Source organism: Schistocerca nitens, chromosome 5, assembly GCF_023898315.1.
Source record: "Schistocerca nitens isolate TAMUIC-IGC-003100 chromosome 5, iqSchNite1.1, whole genome shotgun sequence".
NCBI classification, from domain to species: Eukaryota; Metazoa; Arthropoda; class Insecta; order Orthoptera; family Acrididae; genus Schistocerca; species Schistocerca nitens.
The window spans coordinates 297114052-297136425 of NC_064618.1; the positions used below are offsets into that span (position 1 = coordinate 297114052).

The 22374-nt window shown below is 44.8% G+C and overlaps 1 protein-coding gene across 2 annotated transcripts in view; it reads right to left on the reverse strand.

The window, feature by feature from the left end:
* LOC126259662 (facilitated trehalose transporter Tret1-like) overlaps positions 1–22374 on the reverse strand; it is a 126404-nt gene that overhangs the window by 18218 nt on the left and 85812 nt on the right. For both annotated transcript variants that reach the window (XM_049956600.1, XM_049956599.1), the window contains 3 exons: positions 21567–21805; positions 16673–17081; positions 4561–4955 (listed from right to left, as the gene is read on the reverse strand). In XM_049956600.1, coding sequence (XP_049812557.1) covers positions 4561–4955; positions 16673–17081; positions 21567–21805 — 1043 coding nt within the window. The remainder of the gene's footprint in view (positions 1–4560; positions 4956–16672; positions 17082–21566; positions 21806–22374) is intronic.

Here is a 22374-nt window from a genome sequence, read left to right on the forward strand (position 1 = left end):
AGCACTAACTAGTCTTGAATATGTTTTTAAAATGTAGTCAGATTGCGTTATAAATCACTTATTGGGTCGACACTTCACGTAAATAATGTCACGTATCCCGGGCGTTCTTCTGAAGACACACTTGCATGTACCTGTAACAGTACACAAAAAGACTAGTTGGCTTATAATACAGTTTAAACATATAATATAAAATGTAATAACTTGAGACGCATTTGAGACATTTATTGGCGGTTTGCTTCTACAAGTATGGTAAACCAAAATGTTTTCTGTGTTTGCTTGCGGCAGTTGGTACCATATGCGCATGCACCTAACTGCTTTGTTCATGTCAGTAGACATATGGACTTCCTAGAAGAAGGTGTTCTGCGTGATTTCTCTAGCGGAACTTAAGTCTGTTGCAATGGTATAACGTCGTTTTTGGTGTGGGTATGACTGCGACCAAATGACGATGTTCCCGCTTAATATAATAATCAAGAAATGGGACAAAAGACTACGGCAAACTGGAAGTTTGCTTCCACGCCGAGCTCGCAGTTCCAGAGGCTACTGTGGAATTAATCCTTCCAGCAGACCTATCGTAAGTCTATCCGAAAAGCAAGTAAGCGGTTACAGCTACCTTGTCCGACAGTATGCGACATCCATAAAACGTTGCACCCACGGGACGCGAAGGAAGGCATTTGTGGAGACAGTTCTGGAAAAAATGGATTAAAATGAGGCAGTCCTCAATTTCGTCTCCTTCTCAGAAGGTGCTACATTCCACACTTCCGGCACAGTAAACATGCATATGACGAACTGAACACCCCCACACAGTGGAGAGTGCGAAATGCTTCTCCGAAAGTGAATGCGTGGTGTGGATGTTGAAGGATGGGGTTATAGGCCGATTGTCATTCGCAGAGCCTGCAGTTAATGCAACAACGTACGTAGACATGCTGTACCACAAGTTCCTCGTGGTGTGATATTTGAACAAAACGACTTACTGTGCCATTCTGCAAACATTTTGAGGAGTTTCATGAACCATGAGTTCCCAGATCGCTGAACTGTGAGAGGTAGTCCATCGATTGCTTGGCCCTCTAGAGGCCCACATATTAGGCCATTTGATTTTTTTCGGCGTGGGTTTACCAAGAATCGAGTGTACCAGATACCAGTTTGTGATCTACCAGATCTGTACCATCGTATTTGTGCATCTATCGCAAATGTTACGCCTGCTACGTCGCAAAACACTTGGAGAGAAGTGGAATACATATTAGATGTTTGCCATGCCACTAATGGGGTGCATATCGAAGTGCGTTAGGTGCGTAGAAAAACATTTTGAGTTACCATACTTGTCGGAACACACCGTCAACATCTGAATTACGTCTCAAGTTATTACACTTTATATTATTATATGTTTAACCTGGACAACCTGTATTTATGATTTATATGAGCAGACTTAAGCGATGAATGAAAATTTGCACCAACGCCGGGTTTTGAACCTGGGTCTCGTGCTCACTAGGCAGATTCGCTAACCACTATGCCACCCGGGCACAGGGGCTTTGCACAACTGGTTGGACTTCCCTAGCACACCTTCCTCCCCAATAATTCCATTTTATCCCTGAGCCCACTTAGTATTCCCCCTAAACTTGAACAGCGTTGCAGAAGCTTTCCATCTGTATTGCAGTAGCACCTCAGCATCGAACAAAACTGGAGATTCTAAATGAAACCCAGGCATAGGTGCTTTAATCAGGTGAGACTATATGGATCTAGAGACCAATTCAAGTCTCAAAAATCTATGATTTATATAGCAGACTGAAGCGACGAATGAAAATTTGTACCGAGGTTGCGATTCGAGCCTGTTTCTTCTGCTTACTAGGCAGATGCGCTAACCACTACACCACTCTGGTGGCACAGTGGCTTTGCACAACTGCATGAACTACTCTAGCGTACCTCCCTCCTAGTGGGCTGAGGCATGAATGGGAATGTCGATTAGGGAGAGAGGCATGCTAGTGTAGTCGGTGCAGTTGTACAAAGCCACTCTGCCAGCATGGCGTAGTGGTCAGTGCATCTGCCTTGTGAGCAGGAGACCTGGGTTCGTATCCTCACCTTGGTACAAAGTTTCATTCATTGCTTCAGTCTGCACATACAGGGTGGTCCACTGATCGTGACCGGGCCAAATATCTCACGAAATAAGCGTCAAACAAAAAAACTACAAAGAACGAAACTTGTTTAGCTTGAAGGGGGGAACCAGATGGCGCTATGGTTGGCCCGCTAGATGGCACTGCCATAAGTCGAACGGATATCAACTGCGTCTTTTTAAAAATAGGAACCCCCATTTTTATTACATATTCGTGTAGTACGTAAAGAAATATGAATGTTTAAGTTGAACCACTTTTTTCGCATTGTGATAGATGGCGCTATAATAGTCACAAATATATGTCTCAGAATTTTAGACGAACAGCTGGTAACAGGTAGGTTTTTTAAATTTAAATACAAATTATTTCGGTTGTCCCAATGTGATACATGTAGGCCTACCTTTGTGAACTTATCATTTCTGAGAAAGCATGCTGTTAGTGCGTGATTACATGTAAAGGCCACATTAAAGCAATAAATGCTCAAAATGATGTCCGTCAACCTCAATGCATTTGGGAATGCGTGTAACGACATTCCTCTCAACAGCGAGTAGTTCGCCTTCCGTAACGTTCGCACATGCATTGACAACGCGCTGACGCATGTTGTCAGGCGTTGTCGGTGGATCATGATGGCAAATATCCTTCAACTTTCCCCATAGAAAGAAATCCGGGGACGTCAGATCCGGTGAAGGTGCGGCCCATGGTATGGTGCTTCGACGACCAATCCACCTGTCATGAAATATGCTATTCAATACCGCTTCAGCCGCACGCGAGCTATGTGCCGGACATCCATCATGTAGCAAGTACATCGCCATTCTGTCATGCAATGGAACATCTCGTACTAAGATCGGTAGAACATTACGTAGAAAATCAGCATACATTGCCCCATTTAGATTACCATCGATGAAATGGGGGCCAATTATCCATCCTCCCATAATGCCGCACCATACATTAACCCGCCGAGGTCACTGATGTTCCACTTGTCGCAGACATCATGGATTTTCTGTTGCCCAATAGTGCATATTATGCCGGTTTACGTTACCACTGACGTTGAATGACGCTTCGTCGCTAAATAGAACACGTGCAAAAAATCTGTCATCGTCCCGTAATATCTCTTGTGCCCAGTGGCACAACTGTACACGACGTTAAAAGTCGTCGCCATGCAATTCCTGGTGCATAGAAATGTGGTACGGGTGCAATCGATGTTGATGTAGCATTCTCAACACCGACGTTTTTGAGATTCCCGATTCTCACGCAATTGGTCTGGTCCTGATGTGCGGATTAGCCGGGACAGCAGCTAAAACACCTACTTGGGCATCATCATTTGTTGCAGGTCATGGTTGACGTTTCACATGTGGCTGAACAGTTCCTGTTTCCTTAAATAGCGTAACTATCCGGCGAACGGTCCGTACACTTGGAAGATGTCGTCCAGGATACCGAGCAGCATACATAGCACATGCCCGTTGGGCATTTTGATCACAATAGCCATACATCAACACGATATCGACTTTTTCCGCAATTGGTAAACGGTCCATTTTAACACGGGTAATGTATCACGAAGCAAATACCGTCCGCACTGGCGGAATGTTACGTGATACCAATTACTTACACGTTTGTGACAATTACAGCGTCATCTATCACCAAACGAAAAAAGTGGTCCAACTAAAACATTCATATTTCTTTACGTACTACACGAATATGTAATAAAAATGGCGGTTCCTATTTTTAAAAAAAACGCAGTTGATATCGGTTTGGCCTATGGGAGGGCCATCTAGCGGGCCAACCATTGCGCCATCTGGCTTCCCCCTTCAAGTTAAACGAGTTTCGTTCTTTGTAGTTTTTTCGTTTGATGCTTACTTCGTGAGATATTTGGCCCGGTCACTATGAATGGATATATGATAGATGTTTGAGAGTTAAAAAGGTCTGTGTATGAGGAGGAGGAGATCAGTGATTTATGTCCTGTCTACAGCGAGGTCATTAGAGCACATCTCGGATTAGGGAAGGGTGGAGAAGGAAAGCGGCCATGTTCTCTCTAAGGTGAATCCCGTATCCGGCCATCCTGATTCAGGTTTTCTGTGATTTCCTTAAATCACTCCAGGCAAATGCCGGCATGGTTCCTTTGAAAGGGCACGGCCGACTTCCTTCCCCTTCCTTGCCTAATCCAATGAGACCGATGACCTCGCTGTCTGGTCTCCTTCCCCAAACAACCCCAACCAACTTTCTAAGGAACTATCCCGGCATTCGCCTTAAGCGATTTAGGGAAATCACGGAAAACCTAATTCAGGATGGCTGGACTTGGGTTTAAACCGTCGTCGTCCCTAAAGCGAGTCCAGTATGATAACCACTGAGCTACCCAGCTCGGTAAAAACAAAAAAGGGTCTCTAGAAACATACGGTCTCATTTGACCCAGTGTTACTTTCAAGACTGGCCCGCGCTGTCAACACTAGATTGGTATACTCACGAGAAAGCCTAGGAAGGCGGTGAGCGGCAGCCACTGCACGTCGGACAGGTCCGCGTGCACCACGTCCTTGAGGTAGAAGAAGACGCCCTCGGCGGCGATGGTGAGGGCGCAGCCGGCGCAGGAGAGCAGCAGCAGCGGCCGGCGGCCCGCGCGGTCGGCGAGCAGCGCGGCCGCCACGCTGGTGGCCACCTGCACGGCCGCCACCACGATGGAGCACACGTCGGCGTCCAGCGCCGCGCCCGACCGCTGGAACACCTCCGTGGTGTAGCCCAGCAGCGTGGCCAGCCCCGTGCACACCTGCGCCAGCATCAGCCCCACGCACACCACCAGCGCGCGCCGGCTGCCGCGCCGCCGCACCAGCTGGCCCAGCAGCTGCAGCCACGACTGCCTGCAACCTGCCGCGCACATCGTCAACACGGCACTCACGACGAGTTCATTTCACTGGCGTTTGATTTGCGTACAGTCCAGCCAGCACCAATCCACACAAGTGGTATATACAGGGTCAAAAGTATTTAAACCGACAAACTCTGGGAGTAGAATGAAGGCTTTCACGACCGGGTGACATGGCTGTTGATATACTTTCCGGGATGTGAGGTCGTGGTCCAAGAACTTTTCTGATCCTTACGTTTCGTCCAGAACTGCGCTGGACTTCCTCAGAGGCGCTGCTCCGCTGAGTCTTGCCGACTGACTGGTCGGGTGTCTGAGAGCGACTTATATATTGTGAGAAAGGGGGGCGTGGTTCAGGTGACACGTGATGAGCAGTGATAATCCATAGCAAAGATAAGGTTGACTATCGATTACCACTTTGTCAAAGATAAAAATTGTTAGCAATTTTGTAGAGCCACTGACAATCCATAGCAAAGATAAGGTTGACTATCGATTACCACCTTGTCCAAGATAAAAATTGTTAGCAACTTTGTAGAGCCACTGTCCATATATCGCTAAGTTTCATAGCCTCCTCTTTCCTGTTTAAATTATCGTGATGTTTATAAATTTCGATAGCCTCTCTATATAGCCGTGGATAGTAATTACTATCAGACACCCGACCAGTCAGTCGGCAAGACTCAGCGGAGCAGCGCCTCTGAGGAAGTCCAGCGCAGTTCTGGACGAAACGTAAGGAGGAGAAAAGTTCTTGGACCACGACCTCACATCCCGGAAAGTATATCAACAGCCAAACTCTGGGAGGTTCTAGGGGACCTCAAAACAAATATTTTTCCCTAATGTCATTTTTTCCTATGAGGATTATTTAAACCGGTGGAGGCCGTATTACGCTCTTCAGTTGTTAGAGGGCGTATTACGCTCTTCAGTTGTAGGCAACTGCTGTCCACCAGTGTATTAGTGCATTGTTTCTGTTTACTAATGGAACGATACGCCTGGAGTAAATACACTGATATGGTTGGTGCGTACTACGTAGCGCACCACAACGGACGAGCTGCACAGCGGGTTCATCAACAACAATATCCTAATCGCCGTATCCCGCATCATAAGACCTTTGCTGCTGTCTACCAACGTCTGCGTGAGACCGGGTCATTTAGCAGATTACCTGGACAGGGACGCCGTCGCACGATAAGAACGCTGCAATTTGAGGAAGCTGTCTTGCAGCATGTGGAGCAGGATCCTTCAATCAGCACTCGTGCAATTGCACGTAACATGGGGACGAATCAGACGAATGTAAGAACAGTCCTTCGAGGGCAAATGTTACGTTCATTTCACTTACAGCGGGTCCACAACCTGGAACCAGTTGATTATCCACCCAGAGCACAGTTTCCGCAGTGGTACCTAGAACAGTGTGAAATGCATCCTACATTTCCATCCTCTGTGTTGTTTACCGATGAAGCAACGTTCGGGCGTGATGGAGTCTTCAACATTCACAATTCGCATGTTTGGAGTGAAGATAACCATCATGCCACACTTACTAGCGATCATCAAGTGCGGTTCTTCGTTTATGTGTGGGTCGGTGTTGTTGGGGACTGTTTAATTGGACCGTATCTGCTACCTAGGTCATTAAATGGGCAGGCACTATTACAGTTTTCTCGCCAGAGCATTGCCAGAATTGCTAGAAGACGTCCCGCTCCCTTCAAGACAACGCATGTGGTTCCAACATGACGGGGCTGCTCGATCCCCAGATATGTGCCCCCTGGACATTTTTGTGTGGAGAGAGATGCACAACCTTGTTTACGCAACTCCTGTTGCATCAGAAGAGGATCTGGTTGCCCGGATAGTAGCAGCAGCAGGAACAATTCATGTTACTCCTGGGGTTTTTGCCCGTGTCAGACAGAACATGATCCGACGGTGTAACCTTTGTTTATGTGTCAATGGAGCCATTTTTGAAAATCTACTGTAATTGAAATTGGGTTGTGTTAATGCGTTGTCTCTTGGTCATAAAAAATGGAAAAGTGTTTGTTGGTTTAAGTAATTTGCCGCTACAGAAATCTTCCTCTACCGGTTTAAATACTCCTCATAGGAAAAAATTACATTAGGGAAAAATATTTGTTTTGATGTCCCCTACAACCTCTCAGAGTTTGTCGGTTTAAATACTTTTCACTCTGTATAACAAATTTGAATAAGTCCATATAGCGAACATTGTAGATGAACATCTCAACAAAAATTATTCTTTTAGACTAGCTGTACCTGGCCACACTTTGCTGTGGCTCTGTCAGCTTAAGTGGAAAAGAAAGAAAAGACGAAGTTCACGTTTCTAATATGTATGGGAATTAGATATACATCCTAATCTCTTTCTCTACCCTGTCTCTGTCTATCTTCCCCTCCTCTTTTCTTTGTCCATCTCCTCCTCTTTTTCCTTCCCTCTCTCCGTCGTGTCCTCCACCCCTCTCTGTCCGTATTCTCTTCTCTCCCCTCTCTCTCCATCTCCTCCTACTCCATCCATCTCTCTCCTCTCTCAGTCCATCAGCTTCTCCCCATTTTCTCTGTCGACCTTCTCCTCCCCCCCCCCCCACCCTCTCCATCTCCTCCTGGCCCCTCTCTCTCTCTGTCCGTCTCCTCCTTCCCGTTTATCATGTCCATTTTCTCCCACCTCTTCGTCCATCTCCTCTTCCTCTCTCTCTGACCTTAAACGTTGTTTGTTGTTATTAGAAATTCACGATTAGCCATAAATACAACTTTCCTGTTTGCTAACGTTTCACTAGTGTATATTTTATAATGCTTCCCTATTATCAAATTTATATAAATTTATGTATTACATATATTTAAAAAAAAAGGTAAATACAAACATGCGTTTATACCAGTGGAACGTTGCGTCAAGGTTTAAAAGCGATCAGTCAAGCACTTCCGGAAATTAACGATTTTGGACAAACCAACATTTACATTTTTATAACATTTCCACTTATGTTACACATATATTACATATATACCAGCTGGTGTCCAATGGTTATACAAAAACACTTGCATATTTGAATGCAACGTTGTGTCAAAATTTCATAGAAATCCATGAATAACTTTCGGAACTTTGAGATTTTGAGGAAACGAACGTCTACGGTTGTTCTTATATAGAAACTGTAAATATTCCAAAACGCAAATCCCTGAGATGTTTTTTTTTTTTTTGACACAACTTCGCATTGGAATACGCATGTGTTTAAATACACCTGTTTAATACACGTAATATGTAATTTTTTATAAATGTAATAATACCGAAACGTTGCTACAAAAAATTCAAAAATTATATATGTATATATACACCTAAAACCACACCTCTATTAAAATGCAACGCTGTGTCAAAATTTTAAAGCAATCGGTCAAGAACTTTCTGCGATACACGATTTTGAACAAACAAACATTTACATTTCATTTATTCAGAACGTTACTAAGAGAAAAATATAACGAACAGTACAAAGACATTAACTTTTTTCTTAAAGGTGCGATGGTGCAAGTTACCTGCAACAATAGAGGTTTGAAACCCTGTTGCTGTATAGTGCTAGTACGTGAGGATTCCATGACCTGCAGCTTCTAGCTGATTGAGGTCTGCTTTGTTCTGATCCCAAGCTATGCCTTCACCTCTGCACTGTGTGAAACAACTAATACAGTCGACACACTGCATACAGCAAGTGCAATAACATATGCAGGAAACAATGAAAACATCAAAGTCGCCACCGTGTTCCCAGCCCGGAATAAATAAAGCTAAACGAGGATTATAATTGTCATGCCCCAACTACCACATATTACTGATTTGCTTTTACGGAACGTAGTGTACATATTATGCTGATTACTTGCACGAAAACAGCTATATCATGAATTGTTTCCGGCTAAGGAAAATCAAGGCCAATGGTATCTGAGACACACACGTATCTGCCATCCCATGATGGTCAATGGAGAAGTCTTGTCCATCCACTACTCAAGAGTGTACAGGGCCAAGTGTTCTTCGAACGGTGTTGTCTCCACACTGATTCGCAATTCGAATGTTTATTTATTTATTTTGGCATTCATTCACTTTCAAAGATTAAGCCCTTCTGGCCCCTTGTTATTGTAACTAGACATCGTTAGTGAATCAGCATTACAGTTCGTATGGTGCATGAGCAGTGTATAATGATAATTTGACATCTAGCAAATACGTCTGGCAGCGCTATACAAGGAATCAAATGTAGGGAAAAAGTTTACTGGTCAGCAGATGAGATTAAAGAAAGAAAACAGAAAGCAATGAGAAATGTATGGATAGTTTACAATGTGACAGATATCGGTTCCCTGGTATGAACAACTGGTATGTGCCCGCAGCGAAGCTACTCCAGTGATGACAAATATAGCTTCAGTCAGCTCTTGAATGCGGAAAGATTTAGGATAAGATGCAGATCAAAGTGTATTATAAATATCGTTGTATATTGCTAATGTACTGCATAAATTGTAATATTGGCTCAATAAGGATGTCTGGTTAGACATAATAAAGGGCTAGAAACCCCTGAGTTTTCCAGGTGAAATAAATAATGAAACAATCGTCTTGAATGCAGAATGGTTTTGTATAATAAGTAGGTTACAGTGTAATTTTGTCCACCGTCGTACGGCTGAAATGGAGAGGTTGATGGACAAAGAATTAGTGTACAGCCAAGGTACTGAAAGTACCCTGTCTGGTACTGCAGGATTGTAAAGATAAGTACCTTATATGTGAGGAGAGGCCTTGAAGACATTAGTGAATAAGAAAGAGCCTGTGATAATCACACCTATTGTCTGGCTACATCCAGGCTCGCCGAGCATACGAAAGACCGGCGTGATTAAACAATCAAATGGTTCAAATGGCTCTGAGCACTATGCGACCTAACTTCTGAGGTCATCAGTCGCCTAGAACTTAGAACTAATCAAACCCAACTAACCTAAGGACATCACACACATCCATGCCCGAGGCAGGATTCGAACCTGCGACCGTAGCGGTCACGCGGTTCCAGACTGAAGCGCCTTTAACCGCACGGCCACACCGGCCGGCGATTAAACAATCGAATGCTACACATGCATCTTACGAAATCATTAACAGCTACGTCGAGAGTCGTGTGGAGTTTTCAGTATTTGTGCCGTGGTGAACAATACTGCAGTTGTAAAGATTTGGCAGGACTAAATACTGGACAAATTGGAAAGGGAACATTTTTCTAAATTTTTCGATTGCATGTAAACTGGAGACAGATTTCCTCCATGCTGCAAGAGTTTCCTCTTCCCAGTTTGCATGCTTATTCAAGATTACGCCGAGATCTTCAGCGTTTTATTACAGGGTATTTTGATGCCATGACGTATTGGATAAACTGTTACTGGGTAAACTGTTTTACGAGAATTGCCGCTGATCAACTTTCCGTGAGATATTAAGATAACCTGTTGTGCTATGGGGTTTACTTTAAGATCCAGTTTCTTGACCATTGCAACCCTGAACAGTAGTCGTCGTCATTCATATCCAATACAACACGACCTGTGCACATGGGACTGACGCTTAGATACACCTGGAAGTCGTCAGCATGTAAGTGTCACAAGAGTGAAGCATGGAAGAAGTATCATTGGTCCAAAGGGTGAACACAGAGAGCATAATCTTTCGTGATGACTCGCCTATCGCACAGATGACTCCTTGATATCCGTTTCTGAGGTTACTGACGATGCACATTACTGAACTGTTTGAGAAATTAAGCGGTTTTATTTTCATAAGTAATACATCGAAATCAACAGTGTCAAAACACGTGGTGAAATCGGTCAGTGTTGGAATGGTTACGTCACATCTGTCCATAACGTGTAAATCAAGTATTTCGTTTTTGGTGTGGATACACCATCTGATTAAATATATCCGGACACCCCTATGTAATGCAGAACTGACCACTAGATATCAAGAGAGACTGACTGGCCAGTATTAAAACAGACAGGGAATATTCTGGTGTCGGAAATGGTCACAGTGGTATGGGTCTTCAGACTGACTGGCCAGTATTAAAACAGATAGGGAATATTCTGCTGTCGGAAGTGGTCACAGTGGTATGGGATTTCAAACGTGGGCTAGTCATTGCATGTCAGCCATCTCGGCCAGTTCAGCCATTCTGTTTGAGACTAGTTTTTATGGTTAGCGCGTGGTCTCCTTGCTGCGCTTGAAAAAATGTTAAATTCGGAAGGATATGAATAGATTTAACAGTATCGTGTGCTGCGTATAGTAAAGGAATAGTTCGCAGATGATGACTGATTGTTTCAGCATGACAATGCACCCTGTCATAAAGCAACATCTGTGAGGCAATGGTGTGTGGACAACAACGTTCCTAAAGTGGACTGGTCTTCCCAGAGTCTCGACCTAGACCCCTATGGAATACATCTGGAATGAGTTAGAGCTTGGACTCTCTCTGACCCCAACTCCCAACATGACTACCTTCTTTCTTTCGACTCAAGTGGAAGAATGAGCCGCCATTCCTCCACAGACATTCAGACACCTGTCAAAGTATCCCCAGCGGAGTTCAAGTCGCCCTAAACGCGAAGAGTGGACACACTCTGTGTTAACATTCGTAAACATTCACTAATACGTGTCCAGATACTTTCGATTAGGTGTGTTCGAACATTATGAATTATCTCGAAGAAAACGGTCTATTTACACACAGTCAACATGGGTTTAGAAAACATCATTCTTGTGAAAGAAAACATCATTCTTGTGAAACACAACTAGCTCTTTATTCACATGAAGTGTTGAGTGCTACTGACAAGGGATTTCATATCGATTCCGTATTTCTGGATTTCCGGAAGGCTTTTGACACTGTACGACACAAGCGGTTCGTAGCGAAATTGCGTGCTTATGGAATATCGTCTTAGTTATGTGACTGGATTTGTGATTTCCTGTCAGAGAGGTCACAGTTCGTAGTAACTGACGGAAAGTCATAGTGTAAAACAGAAGTGATTTCTGGCGTTCCCCAAGGTAGTGTTACAAGCCCTTTGCTGTTCCTTATCTATATAAACGATTTTGGAGACAATCTGAGCAGCTGTCGTCGGTTGTTTGGAGATGACGCTGTCGTTTATCGACTAATAAAGTCATCAGAAAACCAAAGCGAACTGCAAAACGATTTAGAAAAGATAACTGAATGGCGCGAAAAGTGGCAATTGACTGTAAATAACGAAAAGTGTGAGGTCATCCACATGAGTGCTAAAAGGAATACGTTAAACTTCGGTTACACGATAAATCAGTCTTTTTATGGCTGCCTGGCAACCATAATTTGGATATGGAGTAGGACGTGACCAGGTTGTGACTAAAATCTGGTGGCAGGAAAACGATTAGTGACAAATAAGCGGCAGCTAGTATAAAACAGTTACTTAGCTTTGTTGACAGCGAAGAGTGTACCGTAGATACAGTTCCAATTAGTGTCCAAAGAATATTCCTGATTCGTGGCCTAAGTCGTTATACAATACTGAATCATACAGCGCGCTAGCTAACCAGACAACGAACGACGGCACTGATGACTGCAGCGACCTGTCTGCAAGACTCCCTGACTCGGGGCCAGCGCTGCTGTTATATCGAGCAGCCAGAGGGCGTTGTGGCCCCAGCTCAGCAATGGCGCGGCGTCTTCGGTCGGCGGCAACGCCATGCGCCGCCGGCGGTGGCGACGGGAAACTGTGGCAAGCGATGCGACGACGGCAGGACACGCGCGCTATTCGGTTGGGTCCACGGATACAACAAGTCTAATCTAAAAGCCGTAAATTCAACTAAATACCTAGGTATTACAATTACGAACAACTTAAATTGGAAGGAACACATGGAAAACGTTGTGGGGAAGGCTAACCAAAGATGCGTTTTATTGGCAGGACACTTAGAAAATGTAACAGACCTACTAAGGAGACTGCCTACACTACGCTTGTCCGCCCTCTTTTAGAATACTGCTGCGCGGTGTGGGATCCTTACCAGATAGGACTGACGGAGTACATCGAAAAAGTTCAAAGAAAGGCGGTACGTTTTGTATTATCGTGAAATATGGGAGAGAGTGTCACGGAAATGAAACAGGATTTGGGCTGGAAATCATGAAAAGAAAGGCGTTTTTCGTTGCGACGGAATCTTCTCACGAAATTCCGATCACCAACTTTCTCCTCCGAATGCGAAAATGTTTTGTTGACACCGACCTACATAGGAAGGAACGATCACCACGATAAAATAAGGGAAATCAGAGCTCATACGGAAAGATATAGTGAGCCGTGGCAGAAACAGCTTTGGTGTCTCCCTCTGGTGGGAAAGGGGAAAGGTAGCCTGTTCACGTGCATTTAAGGGGCGCTATGAGCTCGGCAGTTAAGCAGTCTGGGGTCAGTCGGTCAGTCTGGGTGAGTCTGGAGTCAGTCGGGGGGCTGTCTCTCGTCCGAATTTGTGGGGCAGTTAGTGTCTGTCTGTCGTCTGGAGTGCCAGTATGTCTGTCGTTCGGATCAACCTTTAAGGCCGTTTGGATCGATCGGTTGGTCGGTCGCGCACTGAGCCACAGGATGACTTGTCCGTCTTGAGCGTCGGCGCATGTGAGGTCGCCACGTGAGTCCAGTGGGCCGCGCCGTATAAGCGAGGGGTCGCTTCGCGGTCGACACGAGAGCAACAGGAGTCAACCCACGACATCAGTCTGGCCGGTGCGAGCTGCGACGCCGTGGTGTAACTGGTTGTCCGAGCGCTTCTGGGCCCCTTCAGTTACCATCTTGTGGAGAAGGGCTCCGTCCTTTCCTGGTGCAGGGATGTCGTTTTGCCAGTGGGTGTGTTTCCTCTGCATGGTTGGGTCCGAGCCAGTATTTCCATCGTCGTGTGTCTGGAAGTGATTGGGAGACGCACCAGCAGTGCAGTCGCGACGGAGCAGCAGTCGCGGACGGAGCAGCGGGTAGTCGGTCGGTTGGTGCGGACCAGGAAAGACAGGAGGTCGGCGCGCCTTCCTGCGTCCGATGATGCGGCTTGCAGCGGACGGTTCGTGAGAGCGATTTGGGGGTGCTGCGCCAGGTCTTCTCGAGAAATCGCAGTTTATTGGAAGTTAAGTGATTGGTGATATATTGCGTGATTTACACTTGTTCAATTCAACTTGTTTTCTTGGTCAGTCTTTCGTCTCCAGCTTGCTCGTTTGTCTCTCGTCCGCATTTGTTAGGCAGTTAATGTCGGTCTGTCGTTCGGAGCTGCCTCTGTCATGTTTGTCGGATTTCGTGTGTTAACGAATTTTTTGCTCGGAGTGTAACGGCCTAATTCCTGAAATATGTTTTGATCTTGCCTATCAACTTGAGAGGCGGTATCTGTGTACTGTAGAGCATCTTAATTGGTTTGGCCAACCTTGTAGAATTTTGTATGAGATTGCTTTTATGGGCTTTTATTTAAATGATCATTTTAGTATATAAAGTTGCCACCCTTCCGCCGTAAGACTTTTCTTAGAAGTCAAAATTAAGTTGCACCTTCGGTGGCAAGCTAATCTTTTAATTTTAGTATTTGTACGATTTCCATCCCTCCTACGGGGTGCATAGTTTGTGTGCTTGTGTGAACTGTTAAAACTTTTACTTTAAGGTAATCTGGTGTGTTGCAGATTTGCACCAGTGTAATGTTTCAGGGGCTGTTGTGAGCGGTCCTGACTACGGCCGTGTCAAAAGGGAGCGGTAAGGTTCTCAGCACTCCAAAATTTGTTTCTTTCTGCATCTGAATAAATTGTAACTTGATATTTAGAGGGTGCTTTCTGGTTACAATTTTAATTCTGTTTCTTTTTTTAAAAAAAAGCTTTTAGGAATAAAATTCCCATTTGTTAAAAGCAATTTGATTTTTATTTCATCAGTTACTCCCTGGCAACTACTTCCACGCTCACGTAGTGTGATTAAATGTGTTAATGTTCTTGATGAATCGCTAGTGAATAAAAAAAAATTTAAGAATATTCTTTGAAAATAAATCCACGGTTCATATAGGTGTTCATTCTTTCCACGCAATATAGGAGATGGAATAATAGAGAATTGTGAAGGTGGTTCGATGAACCCTGTGCCAGGCAGTTGAATGCGATTTGCAGAGTATCCATGTAGATGTACCGGGTGATCTAAAAGTCAGTATAAATTTGAAAACTTAATAAACCACGGAATAATGTAGATAGAGCGGTAAAAATTGACACACATGCTTCGAATGACATGGGGTTTTATTAGAACCAAAAAAAAACCATATTGCTAGACGCGTGAAAGATCTCTTGCACGCGTCATTTGGTGATGATCGTGTGCTCAGCCGCCACTTCCGTCATGCTTGGCCTCCCAGATCCCCAGATCTCAGTCCGTGCGGCTATTGGCTTTGGGGTTACCTGAAGTCGCAAGTGTATCGTGATCGACCGACATCTCTAGTGATGCTGATAGACAACATCCGACGCGAATGCCTCACCATAACTCCGGACATGCTCTACAGTGCTGTTCACAACATTATTCCTCGACTACAGCTCTTGTTGAGGAATGATGGTGGACATATTGAGCATTTCCTGTAAAGAACATCATCTTTGCTCTGTCTTACTTTGTTATGCTAATTATTGCTATTCTGATCAGATGAAGCGCCATCTGTTGGACATTTTTTGAACGTTTGTATTTTTTTGGGACATGAAAGGGAAGCAGTGGTTGGGAAGGGAGTAAGACAGGGTTGTAGCCTCTCCCCGATGTTATTCAATCTGTATATTGAGCAAGCAATAAAGGGAACAAAAGAAAAATGCGGAGTAGGTATTAAAATCCATGGAGAAAAAATAAAAAACTTTGAGGTTTGCCGATGACATTGTAATTCTGTCAGAGACAGCAGAGGACTTGGAAGAGCAGTTGAACGGAATGGATGGTGTCTTGAAGGGAGGATATAAGATGAACATCAACAAAAGCAAAACGAGGATAATGGAATGTAGTCGAATTAAGTCGGGTGATGTTGAGGGAATTAGTTTAGGAAATGAGACACTTAAAGTAGTAAAGGAGTTTTGCTATTTGGGGAGCAAAATAACTGATGATGGTCGAAGTAGAGAGGATATAAAATGTAGACTGGCAATGGCAAGGAAAGCGTTTCTGAAGAAGAGAAATTTGTTAACATCGAGTATAGATTTAAGTGTCAGGAAGTCATTTCTGAAAGTATTTGTATGGAGTGTAGCCATGTATGGAAGTGAAACATGGACGGTAAATAGTTTACACAAGAAGAGAATAGAAGCTTTCGAAATGTGGTGCTACAGAAGAATGCTGAAGATTAGATGGGTAAATCACATAACTAATGAGGAGGTACTGAATAGGATTGGGGAGAAGAGGAGTTTGTGGCACAACTTGACCAGAAGAAGGGATCGGTTGGTAGGACATGTTCTGAGGCATCAAGGGATCACCAATTTAGTATTGGAGGGCAGCGCAGAGGGTAAAAATCGTAGGGGGAGACCAAGAGATGAATACACTAAGCAGATTCAGAAGGATGTAGGTTGCAGTAAGTACTGGGAGATGAAGAAGCTTGCACAGGATAGAGTAACATGGAGAGCTGCATCAAACCAGTCTCAGGACTGAAGACCACAACAACAACAACAATAAAACCCCATGTCATTCCAAGCAAGTGTGTCAATTTGTACCTCTCTACCTACATTATTCCATGATTTATTCAGTTTTCAAATTTATACTGAGTTTTTGATCACCCGGTAGATGCAGAATATTTTTAGAGCTGACATCTATAAGTACTGTACTGTGTTCAGCCGCTGACCTTTTTGCTGCTCGACGCACTTGCGGACGACGGCGAGCTCCTGTGCGATGTCCTCGTCAGGAACGGAGCCTCGGAGTCGCCGCAGTACGCGCTCTGCCTCTTCGTCGCGGCCGCGCATCGCGAAGAAGTAGGGCGACTCGGGCATCCAGACGAAACAGGCTAGGAAGACGACGGGCACGGCGGCGCACGCGATGGCCACCGCCTCGTAGGAGAGGTAGGGGCCCAGGCTGAAGGCCAGCAGCGAGCCCGCGCTCAGCATGAACTGGAAGAGCGTGCCCAGCGCGCCGCGCACGCGCGCCTCCGCCACCTCGCACACGTACATCGGGCCCACGCACATCACCGCGCCCACCCCCAGGCTCGCCACCAGCCGAGACGCGATCAGCATCGCCGCCGACTCGGCGAACAGCACCTGTCGGCCGACGAGGAAACTAATTTCTGCTGGAGTGTGTAATGGTACTAGAATTACGTAACCATTACGGCACCTCACCTCAACCTCTCGATACCAGCAATATTCTACTATGTTGCTGTAAAATAGTTAACATATTTCTGTGACAACACTCATATTTGATTTTATTAATGTAGAGGTACTTCGATACATCGATATGTATACAGGGTGTTAGAAAAAGGTACGGCCAAGCTTTCAGAAAACATTCCTCACACACAAAGAACGAAAATATATTATGTGGACATGTGTCCGGAAACGCTTACTTTCCATGTTAGAGCTCATTTTATTACTTCTCTTCAAATCACATTAATCATGGAATGGAAACACACAGCAACAGAACGTACCAGCGTGACTTCAAACACTTTGTTACAAAATGGCTCTGAGCACTATGGGACTTAACAGCTTTGGTCATCAGTCCCCACACTTTGTTACAGGAAATGTTCAAAATGTCCTCCGTTAGCGAGGATACATGCATCCAACCTCCGTCGCATGGAATCCCTGATGCGCTGATGCAGCCCTGGAGAATGGCGTATTGTATCACAGCCGTCCACAATACGAGCACGAAGAGTCTCTACATTTGGTACCGGGGTTGCGTAGACAAGAGCTTTAAAATGCCCCCATAAATGAAAGTCAAGAGGGTTGAGGTCAGGAGAGCGTGGAGGCCATGGAATTGGTCCGCCTCTACCAATCCATCGGTCACCGAATCTGTTGTTGAGAAGCGTACGAACACTTCGCCTGAAATGTGCAGGAGCTCCATCGTGCATGAACCACATGTTGTGTCGTACTTGTAAAGGCACATGTTCTAGCAGCACAGGTAGAGTATCCCGTATGAAATCATGATAACGTGCTCCATTGAGCGTAGGTGGATGAACATGGGGCCCAATCAAGACATCACCAACAATGCCTGCCCAAACGTTCTAGTACTGTAGAGCGATGAGTCGCATGTCAACACAAGCACCGAAGTCAACATTAACTTCCTTCAATTGGGCCAACTGGCGATGAATCGAGGAAGTACAGTACATACTGACGAAACTAAAATGAGCTCTAACATAGAAATTAAGCGTTTCCGGACACATGTCCACATAGCATCTTTTCTTTATTTGTGTGTTAGGAACGTTTCCTGAAAGTTTGGCCGTACCTTTTTGTAACACCCTGTATATTGCAATGATATTATTCTTTTGTGTATTCTTTCTTTTGCCACTATGATCTTTGACGTACTTGTAACTCTGATTTTTGGGCGCGTATGCGGTTATTAGAGAGTCAAGCTTTGGTCGTCATGTTAAAAAGACGCAAATTGTAGTCAGTTTATGAAATGTGAACTTTAACAGTGAGGAAGATACTGTCAAGTATTTTTTTATATTATGAAGTGATGTTTTGGAACGAGTTACGTGATATTGCAACAAAAGTAATAAAAAAGAACTGTAAATTCGGAGTGCTGATTACTTTTTTACAACACCATTGTCCTAACTTGCAAAAGTTAAAGCTCAAAAATGGTTTATGAAACACATCTATAAAACTTTTGAATATCGCAGAATAACACCTAGGCCTCTTTGCATCCGAGCTTGGAATCATCACTACCTAGATTCTCGACGATTGAGTCCTGAGTTCACAACGAGACCAGCGTGGGAAACACGAAAAGATGAGTGCCTAGTTTATCCATTATTTCAAGTAATGACTTTATTAACTGTGCTCTAATGACACCTGCCACATAATATAACTTTGTTGTTGCCCGAAAATGCAGTATTTAGCAGCGTGAGCAACACTACAATCATAGTTAATTTTTGACCTTTGTTGTGGTAGGGTTGTTAGAAGTGGCAGTCAGTGAATGGGATAACACTTTGCCCCTATTTCAAATTATGTTCTACACAGAATCCCCCAATGGATAGCGCAACTACCTAGTAAGCAACAGCCCGAGGTTCGAATCCCAGCACTTGCACAAATTTTAATTAATTGCTTCTGCCTAGATCATAATCATGTTTACTGATTGTTTTTTAGGTTAAGCACATGTAAGGCTGAACTCAAACAGCGGATTGTACATGGTTATTAATACGAGGGTCACTCCAAAACAAATGCACACTATTTTTGTAAAAATACAGTTTTCATTCTGCATGTGTGAAAGTTTTACAGTGAGTAGATACATCCTTCTCGCTTGTTTTCAAACTTAGTTCAACCTGTTCCAGTGAGTGGCGCCGTCACAGCATGTCTTCAAGATGGCTGCTACACTTGACGTTCGTCAGAAGCAACGTGCTGCCATAGAATTCCTGTGCTGTGAAAACGAGACAGTGGGAAACATCCACAAGACGTTGAAAAAGGTGTATGGAGATGCTGCTGTCGATCGCAGTACAGTTAGTCGGTGGGCAAGCAGGTTACGTGATGAAAGCGGGCACGGCAATATTGAGGATTGTCCTCGCAGCGGCAGGCCTCGTACTGCACACACTCCAGACAATGTGCAGAGAGTTAACGAATTGGTGACTGCTGACAGACGCATCACAGTCAACGAATTGTCACGCTACGTTGGGATAGGGGAAGGAAGTGTTTGCAGAATACTGAAAGTGTTGGCGTTAAAAAAGGTTTGTGCCAGGTGGGTTCCCAGGATGTTGAGAGTCGCTCACAAAGAAACAAGAAAAACTGTATGCAGCGAACTTTTGGAACAGTATTAAAATGGTGGAGATGAATTTCTTGGAAGAATTGTGACAGGTGATGAAACATGGCTCCATCATTTTTCACCAGAGACGAAGAGGCAATGAGGTAATCAACCGAGTGGCATCATGCAAATTCACCCAAGAAAAAAAAAAAATTCAAAACCACACCTTCTGCTGGAAAAGTTATGGTTACGGTGTTTTTCGATTCCGAAGGACTCTTGCTTGTGGACATCATGCCAAGTGGAACCACCATAACTTCTGATGCATATGTGACGACACTGAAGAAACTTCAAGCTCGACCGAGTCGCGTTCGACCACATCGGCAATAGCAGGATGTTTTGCTGTTGCACGACAATGCACGGCCACATGTCAGTCAAAAAACCATGGAAGCGATCACAAAACTCGGATGGACAACACTGAAACACCCGCCTTACAGTCCTGACGTGGCTCCATGTGACTATCTGTGGTGTGCGTACTGTAAGACCTTCGGTACACACACCATCAGATTATTTGACTTGTCACTCTAACGAAGTAGGCGAGTGTCAGCAATATGTCTCGTGGTCTTATCGTGGCGTGTTTATCTTCTGCCGTTAGGTCAGACGATAGAAATGCCACTTGCAAGCTTAGAGTAGCAGATTGACGGTGACCAACTTTAAACAGAATTTGATTAATTTTCACACACATTTATTAAAATAATAAAAACATAGAAATTACGTAACTTGATTCTGGATGCTGTTTATGATTGACAATCTGAAGTTCCTTTGGTCTTGGTATGTTAATCTTATTCTCACATATCTCTGATACTTGACAAAGTGTCTATACATTTATCTTCATGACTATGTACAGGAATATGATAATCTTATTAGGCGCAGAGTGAAACTTTCTATAGACTAGTACAGACTGGTGCAGACATATGCAGACTAATGCAGACTGACTAATCGAAGGTCTGTACACTCGTTATAATACCTCGCGCGTTCAGGTATCACTGGGCGAGTGTGATCCGCGAGGAGAAAAGGTTCTACGTTAGCAGCAATCTCATTGGCTGCGTTACATATTAATACGCTGATCGGCGGAAGCAGAATTTGGTCCGTCTCTAAGACAGCGCCATCTCGTAGTGCGGAGACGGACGAGCGCTGCGCCTGCGCTGTTGTGCTTAGTGGGGCGCGCTTTAGTGGGAAAGTTCTGTACGCGCTGACTACGCAGAACTATGTACACATTATCATCTCTTTGGGAAACTGAAAGACTCTCTTCGTGGAAAAAAGTTTGAAGATGATGACTGCCTTGTAAACGCTGCCAAACAGTGGCTCCAACAGGTTGGTCCAGAATTTTACCGTGCGGGTATAGAGGCGCTGGTTCCAAGATGGCGTAAGACAGTTGAAAGGGATGGAAATTATGTGGAGAAATGAAAATATTGTTCCTAAAGGATGTATCTACACACGGTAAAACTTTCAAACATGTAGAATAAAAGATGGATTTAAAAAAAATAGTGTGCATTTCTTTTGGCGTAACCGTCGTAAATGAATGAAAATACCCAAGTAACCATTTCCAGTAGAAATAGGGAGCCAATTCTTATGGCAAAATGTCCGTCTAAACATAACACCGAATCCAGCTTTTCAGTTTTTTGGATTGGCAACATTGCATGAGTGAGATGATGGGCGCCTGGAAGTGTCCGTGACCTATGGGGCAGCGTTGCAACAACCTATCATTCTAGACTCGGAGAAGTGTATGAGTATAGTGCTACACAATCCCAAAACCAGATGCGCTGTACACTGAACCAAATAGTAAAGGATGTGGCGTCAGTACTGACCATGAGCCAGGAGGCAAAGACGGGCACAGCGGAGGCGACGAGCAGCGTCTTGCGGCCGACGACGTCGACGACGAAGGGCACGAGCAGGACGGGGAGCGGCATCACCATGCTGGTGGCAGAAACCACCCAGGAGGCCTCGTCTGCCGTCAGCGGCAGGTGCGAGCCAGGCTCGCGCAGCCGCGGCAGCATCGGCGACGTCCAGCCAGCCAGCATGCCGCAAGACAGGTACGACAGCGTCGCTGCGGGGACAGGTGAAGATGCAGTGGTATACGTGTAGTCCGCCTGTACAACCCATCTCCCCTCTACGTAAACTGTTTTACAGCTAACTGCCATGCTATACCATGATGCTAGACGGCTAGTGCTCAGTACGGAGGCAGCCAACCATGTTCTACATCTACATCTACGCTGACGTGACAAAAGTCATGAGACACCTCCTAACATCGTGTCGGACCTCCTTTTGCCCGGCATAGTGCAGCATATCAACGTGGCATGGATTTAAAGATTCGTTGGAAGTCCCCTGCAGAAACATCGAGCCATGCTGCCTCTACAGGGTGGTCAGAAAATGTGTAAAATGCTTGTAGGGATGTTACAGGGCAGGTTGCACTGAGACATAAATGTTAAGAAAGAAATTCGATACGTTGCTCCGTTTCCGAGTTATTTAGCATTGAAATTAGCCAATCAGATCGTCGCGCGCGTAAATTCAAGTTTGAGCTAACGAGGCAAAGCACTCGTTGGGCAACACCGCCCCTGGCAGGCCGCTTGAATGCGAGCGCGCGACGCTCCAATTGGCTAAATTCTATGCTAAATA